Source organism: Leptonychotes weddellii, chromosome 5 (assembly GCF_054177405.1).
Source record: "Leptonychotes weddellii isolate Sample4059 chromosome 5, ASM5417740v2, whole genome shotgun sequence".
NCBI classification, from domain to species: domain Eukaryota; kingdom Metazoa; phylum Chordata; class Mammalia; order Carnivora; family Phocidae; genus Leptonychotes; species Leptonychotes weddellii.
The window spans coordinates 21,990,013-21,997,414 of record NC_138373.1 but is presented as its reverse complement, the minus strand read 5'-3'; the positions used below and the strand labels follow the sequence as shown (position 1 = coordinate 21,997,414).

Sequence of the window (7,402 nt, the reverse complement as noted above, 5' to 3'; positions counted from 1 at the left end):
TCCCGGGACTCCAGGATCATGACCTGAGCCGAAGGCAGTCGCTTAACCAACTGAGCCACCCAGGCGCCCTTCTTCTGTGTCTTCTATTCTCAACTCTTTTACTACTTCCCTCCATTATGGGGACTTACTACTCCAAGCATTAATTATTCAAAAGGTATAAGGAGTGTCAACACAAAATGAGAATTGGAGCTCATGGATCCAGCCTCTTCTATCACCTTAATTATGTAATTAGCTACAAGACTGGTTGGGAGCTGAAGAAAAGGATAAGGTGGAAAATGTACAACACCTACCACCACCACACATGTTACTAATGGCATCCCATCTCAACTACACGCACACCTTCCTCCTCATGTAAGCAGCAGTCACTGAAGTAGGTAGGACACTGGTAAGACGTGAAAGTGTTAGATCTGTCCACAAGATGGCAGTACGACTTTGGAGTGTACAGCTTAATAGGAAATTTTGCAGTGGTGTAAAATACAAATAAACTTAGAATTTTATTTATGTAGCTGATGTCATGAATTATATTTCAGTTCCTACCACATTTGAACAGAATTTTTTGTTTGGGTCACAGTTCTGTTTTGAGGTGGGGATGAAGAATTAGGGAACATTCTAAATAGGAGTTATACCATCTACCCTGAACTGTTGGAAGTTCCAATGACTGGAACTCTCAGGGATGCAACTAATTTGGGGGTAATGCTTAAAAAGTACTGGAAACAGAGATTTAGGTCCCATGTTAATGAATTTGAACTTTATCTTGAAAAACATGGGGAATCATTGAAAAATTTTAAGCAGGTGGGCTACTTGATCAGAGCAATGTTTCTCCAGCCTCACTCATTGGTAGAACACCTTCATGATTTTTGCCCTATCACCAATAGTTTACTCAACGTTGTTTAAACCTACTTTTACTCTTTTTGCAAATGTATTTAAAGAGGAAACTCTTTACCAGCTTTGCTTGCCATAATATTCAAAATAAATGTACAACTATTGAAATGGAATAGTGTTCATTTATGAACAACTTAAAATCATCTCATGCACCACTAGTGTTAAGTCTGCCACACTTTGAGACAGGGGTGCCCCTTGAAGGCACAGAAATTGGATTTGCACCAGATTCTTAATGGCCAGATCGGGTCTTAAATGTCACCTGAAATCCTGTTAGACAGTTGTAGAAGTCAAGTAAATCAGCCACAGGCCAAAGAGTTAGACGTAAGTTTGTCTATGCGTTGTAAATGTCTACAGCACCACCAACCCTTCTGAAATTTTAATGTGCATATGAATCTTGTAAAATGCAGATTTTGATTAAGTATGGAGATTCTGCATTTCTGACTCCAAATGGTATTGATGCTGTTGGTTTCCCAACCGTGCCACAGTAGCAGACTGTAAGTTCCTGAAGGGCAAAGACCACGCCTTCATCTTTAGCAGTGTCTGACACAAGGCGATTTCACGGTTAATACTCACTGAAAAGTGAACTTTCTTCCCCCGGATAGTCACATGACTCCCAAAATGCAGCTTTCAGCTCAGAAGTACCCCCAACACACACCCCTACTCTTCAAAACATTTTCAGTTTTCTCATACGAAAATTATAGTTAAGTTTTTGTTTTCTACGTAGCCCCAGCCTAAGAATATAAATTTCATGAGAGCAGAGACTTTAGTTGTGAGGACTGCCTCGGTTTCAGGATTCATCCATTTGTGTCTCCCGCCTGTTCTGGGAGTGACAGCAGCGAGTTCATTGGACAAGACCTCTACCCTCATAGAGCTAATGATCTAGTGAGGACTTTAGCAAGCAAGAAGCAGTCACGCCCGGCTTCGAAGCCCAAGTCTCGGCAGAAAGGCAAAGAGATAGAGAGGACTCTCCTTATGCGCTGGCTGTGCGGGAGCTCGAGAGCAGACGGGAGCCGAGAGACCGCGGGAGGAACCCCGGGAAAAGGGGCTGTCTCATTGGACAATCCGGGTCGGGAGAATCCAAAGTGGCGGGGGTGGGTTGTGATGGGCTGTCCTAGAACTAGAGCAGGATTACAGAGTGGATATCCGAGCCAGGACGAGAATCCAAAAAGTGGTAACATAAGTAATCTTCTGAGTATTTACTTACAAAACTTTGCGTCCGCCTATACTGCGTCTTGGAGGAATTGGACTGGCCCAACCTCCTCCAGGGAGCAGTAGAGCGCGGTCCGCATAGAGAGTCCTCTACACGTAGAAGGCGTGGGAAAGAGCGCGCGGGGGATGCTGGGAAACTCCTCTCGTCAGCCACCATCTTGCTTTCCTTTAAGCCGGCCGTGACCGTGGATTAGAGCAATCTTGAGCCATGAAGCTGCTAAACAGAGCCGGGTCCTTCTCGGTGAGCACAGCCGGTGGGCATGGGGAAAGGTTGGGGAGCAGTTTGTCAGCAAGGTGATACGGACCGGAGGTGCTTGGTTTGGAGCTCCCCGGCCTTGGGCTTCCGTCTGCCCTTCAGCCGAACTCTGCGGGCCAAGTGGTCTGCAAGGTGGGTGGGTCGGGCATTGGAGGCCCAGCTCGTGCTACGCGCAGAAGAGACCTAACTCCGGAGAACCTGAAGAGAAAAGGCAAAGGGCTTGAGAGCGGAGGTGACGCGGCTCGGTGGAGAGACCTCTGAAGGTCACTGCTGCATTTGCGTGCCCGAGGAGGAAACCGCGAGTCCTGGGGGGTAAGGGGTCGGCGTAGACCTAGCCTCCACCCTCACCGTCAGCTCTGGCCTCTGCTTCTTAGTGTGTCACGGAGCATCAGTTTCCCCAACGGTTAAGTGGGCTTATGAGTAAAATCTTAAGGAAGAAATGAGCTAATGCCTGTACAGTGCTTATCACTGTTCTAGAACTTATTATGGTGCCCTGGCAGGATGCCGTGTTTTTCTTCACGTCTTGTTAGAGAATTCTGGGAGCGGCTCTTGGTCAGTCCTCGGGAGCTGCTTAAGACTCCTCCTTCAAGCCCAAGCGAAACATAGTTGTCACTTGGGGAAAACTCCTCAAATGTCAGTGTGCTACCACTACGGAGTGGTAGTTATCAAGAGGGGAGGTGAGGAGCACTTAAAAATCTCAGCTTGGCCAGTTTTGCCCCCAGGGGATAGTTGGCAATATCTGAATACATTTTTGGTTGTAACAGCCTGTGGGGAGTGCAGCTGGCATCTAGAGTCCAGAGGTGCTGCTCAATATCCTACAGTGCACAAGCACATCCTCCCCACACACAACAAAAAATTACCTAGCCCGAAATGCCAACGGTATCTGGGTTACTAGGTAACTTCTAACCTGCTAGACAGAGATGCAGAAGAACAGGGAATGGAGTTTCTCTGTGCCTAATGTTTAAATAGACATACTGTGGATTATACGAATGGTTGTAATTTAAATTATAATATAGCCTAAATTACCCTTACTGCCACACCTAGACAAACTAACGATTAACAATGCTGAGAGCAGCCTAGAGTGGCAAAAGACCCACAAATCGCCTCCATTCTATCCATCCCACCTGTCTAGTAGATAAAAGAACTCAAAGGTAACGGTTGGAGAGGACCAATGTAAACAAATTGCAGTAGACTTGAAAGCAATGTTTCTAATTCTATCCCTTATTTTACAAAAGAATAAATTTATACATATCTTGTTACTAAAATTATCTAGTTGACAATTATGAGGATAATTCTTTGCAGCTGATTTGAATGGGACAAATTATAGACAGTATATAATCAAAGTGTCACTGTTTCTTGAGGTGAAAGCACCTAAATCTCCCTTGGCAATGGAACTATAGATTATTCATATTTGAACAGCTATGCTCACATATCTTAAAATTTTACTTTTTAGAATCACAAGTAGGGTTAGCTATACCACACCCCTCAAACAAAATTGATGTAAAACAAAGCTAATTGTATTTTATAGTTAAAAAGTACTAATAACGAGTGAAAACTAGGAACCAACTCAGTATAGGACTGATGTTGAATATTTAACAAACAGCCCTTCAGGACATCACGGAGTCAGGGCATTGCGGCCTCTGATGGGAGTCCTCAGGAAACTCCAGCAGTATGTTCATTTGATTTTGGGACAACATCTTTTCTAATAACCTCATGAGCCTTAGAATGAATTCTATAGCATCGTATATCATTTACCCAAAAAACAATAAAGTTATGTATCTGGATCAATTATCCAGCCTTTAAGACCTTTTTACCTTTCCAGTGGCTGCATATAATGAACTGAGAATCTGCTGTAGCTGAAGCTATTGTTAATCTCAGGATGATATAAATGTGTATTAGTCAAAGAAATAAAGCCCTTGGTTGTGTGGTCTTACTGTAGCACCCAAGAGAGTGAAGATACTATGTGAAATATTGGGGTCTTGGAGGAATTGTCCTTGGTATACTTGGTCTTTTTTAAAGGTTACTAAAATGATTATGGAGATGAAGTCATTTCACTTGGGAGGTAGACTAGAATGAGACTGGGCAGATAAGGGAAATAGTAATGCTAATATCTAATAAAAGAGTATGGGTGTGGCAGTCCTACACTTTTTCAAAAAATTCCAAAGCAAGGGCGCCTGGGTGGCTCACATGGTTAAGCGTCTGCCTTTGACTCAGGTCAAAAAAAAAAATTCCAAAGCATTAGAGCCAGGAAGAGCCACCTGAAGCTTTAATAAGATAGTTAACAGGGAAAAGAAAAATACAGTGGTTCTTTACATTCTAAAAAAATGAAAATGTAGGATTAGGTATTCCTTCAGGCTCTACAAATCACACATAAATACAGAGATTTAAGAGTGGTTGGGAAATAATAAGTCCACTAAATCCAACCTTGAAGATATATTATCAATGAACACCTGTTGCTTGGGCACACCAGAATACAAGACTCTTCTTGAGAGAGATGTGTGTAACCTGTCTTTTTTGTGTTTAGCGATTTTATTCCCTGAAAGTTGCTCCCAAAGTGAAAGCCACGGCCGCCCCTGCAGGAGTGCCTTCACATCCTCAGGACCTTGAGGTCAGTCCCACTGAGTTACTCACTGGAACCCATACACTCCTTACTGTCTTTGGTAATAGAAAAGCATTGATCACATCTCACTTTATCTTAAATACAGTTTACCAAATTACCAAATGGCTTAGTGATTGCTTCTCTGGAGAACTATGCTCCTGCATCAAGAATTGGTTTGTTCATTAAAGCAGGCAGTAGATATGAGGACTCCAACAACTTAGGAACCTCTCATTTGCTTCGTCTTGCATCCAGTTTGGTAAGTATCTTTACTACCTCACTCTGTTCAGGAATGCTGTGGCATCTTTTTTTTTTCCCCCATTAAAAATAATGCATCATATTATTCGAAACACACAAAAGGATTTATGTAACATGTAGGTTATAAAGCATACAGTCAAATAAGCACCTCTGAATGTATCACTCAGCATATTCGAACATTATCATTAAAATCAATGTTACTTGTGTCTCCTTCCCTTCCCACCCTCTTCACCCCAGATTAACAACTATTCTAAAATGTTTACTTTTTCTTCCCTTTTCTTTTGAAATAGTTTCAGTAACAAATGTTGTTTTTCATATTAACAAAAACTATTTTATATTTATCCATATTTGTTTGTAGTTGTGGTCAATTCAGTGTTACTCTGGGATAATATTTCATTACATTCTTTTTTTTTCCCTTTTTTAAAAAATTAACATATAATTATTTGTTTCAGGGGTACAGGTCTGTGATTCATCAGTCTTACACAATTCACAGCGCTCACCATAGCACATACCCTCCCCATGTCCATCATCCAGCCACACCATCCCTCCCACCCCCTTCCATTCCAGCAACCCTGTTTGTTTCTTGAGATTAAGAGTCTCTTATGGTTTGTCTCCCTCTCCGGTTTCGTCTTGTTTCATTTTTCCCTCCCTGTCCCTATGATCCTCTGCCTTGTTTCTCAGATTCCACTTATCAGTGAGATCATATGATAATTGTCTTTCTCTGATTGACTTATTTCGCTTAGGAATGCTATGGTATCTTGATCCTACAGAAGAGAAAAACTATTGTGTGTTTTTTGGCAAACTTCATTTTATAATTCTTAAACTAAAAAGGGATCCACTGTTTAGGTAAAGTTCTTTTTGAATCTAATGACAATTAGACATTTAGATTGTGATATTGTGTGATTGCAAACTTAGCATTAAAAAATTACTAAAAGTACAGTTCTTTTTCCAGACTACCAAAGGAGCTTCATCTTTCAAGATAACCCGTGGAATCGAAGCAGTTGGTGGCAAATTAAGGTTTGTTAAAAATAAGTAGCAGGAAATAGTGAAAACACCAGAAAATATTCGATCATAAGGGAACTTACCAACACGATTAAGGATTTGTTAATCAGGCACAAGGAGGAGAAAGCTAATGAATTTAACTACATCAAAATGTAAAACATTTTTATGCCTTAAAGTGAATATTTAAGTAACTGGCAGTAAATGTTTGCCACATACATAACATGGAGAGGGTTATTTGGAAAAATAAAGAACTACAAATTAGGAGAAGACAAGCAAATAGAAAATGGACGGACAGGGCACCTGGGTGGCTCAGTCGTTAAGAGTCTGCCTTTGGCTCAAGTCATGATCCCAGGGTCCTGGGATCGAGCCCTGCATCGAACTCCCTGCTCCTCGGGAAGCCTGCTTCTCCCTCTCCCACTCCCCCTGCTTGTGTTCCCTCTCTCCCTGTGTCTCTCTCTGTCAAATAAATAAAATCTTTAAAAAAAAAAAAGAAAATGGATGGACAAAGGATAGGAACAGGCTATTCCCAGAGGAAGAAGCCAGAAACACTGATCTCTACTTGTAATCACAATGTGATGCCATTACCCATCAGATTTATATATCGTGTTGGCAGTGTTAAGGAAGAGGGAGAATCTCTTCTACAATTAGTGGAATAAATTGATAAAACTACTTAGAAAAGAATCAAGGAAAATCTAGTAATACTGAAAAGGAGTGTATCTTGGGCGCCTGGGTGGCTCAGATGGTTAAGCGTCTGCCTTCGGCTCAGGTCATGGTCCCAGGGTCCTGGGATCGAGCCCCGCATCGGGCTCCCTGCTCTGCGGGAAGCCTGCTTCTCCCTCTCCCACTCCCCCTGCTTGCGTTCCCTCTCTCACTGTGTCTCTCTGTCAAATAAATCAATAAAATCTTAAAAAAAAAAAAAAAAAGAAAGAAAGAAATCCCACCACTGTTAATATTTTGGTGTATATCCTGCTATACTTTTTCCAGTGCAAACAGGTACAAATAAATATCCACACATATTTTATTAAAGGTTGTTGGATTCTACATTGTTACATTCTGTCACATAATCTACCTTGTCACTGAACATACTCAGAACATCATTCTGGTCAACAACTAGAGAGTAGTATCATGAAGTTTAACACCTGCATGGTATGGATTTAGCATCATTTATTCAACCAACAACATGGAAGGAGATTCATGAT

General features: G+C 41.7%; 1 protein-coding gene across 1 annotated transcript; it reads left to right on the top strand.

Moving 5' to 3' along the window:
* Window positions 1-2,174: 2,174 nt before the first annotated feature.
* Window positions 2,175-6,357, top strand: LOC145721570 (cytochrome b-c1 complex subunit 2, mitochondrial-like). Its single transcript, XM_081819920.1, has 4 exons — window positions 2,175-2,332; window positions 4,872-4,955; window positions 5,053-5,202; window positions 6,154-6,357. Exons 1-4 carry the CDS (start codon window positions 2,300-2,302, stop codon window positions 6,235-6,237), a joined length of 351 nt encoding a protein of 116 aa, XP_081676046.1. The 5' UTR covers window positions 2,175-2,299; the 3' UTR covers window positions 6,238-6,357.
* Window positions 6,358-7,402: the final 1,045 nt, after the last annotated feature.

Excerpts from the sequence above, each read along its gene's own strand:
- LOC145721570 (XM_081819920.1), top strand. The coding sequence starts at position 2,300 with ATGAAGCTGCTAAACAGAGCCGGGTCCTTCTCG. Across the intron at positions 2,333-4,871 it reads ACAGAGCCGGGTCCTTCTCG|CGATTTTATTCCCTGAAAGT; the intron begins GTGAGCACAGCC and ends TTTTGTGTTTAG. Across the intron at positions 4,956-5,052 it reads CACATCCTCAGGACCTTGAG|TTTACCAAATTACCAAATGG; the intron begins GTCAGTCCCACT and ends TCTTAAATACAG.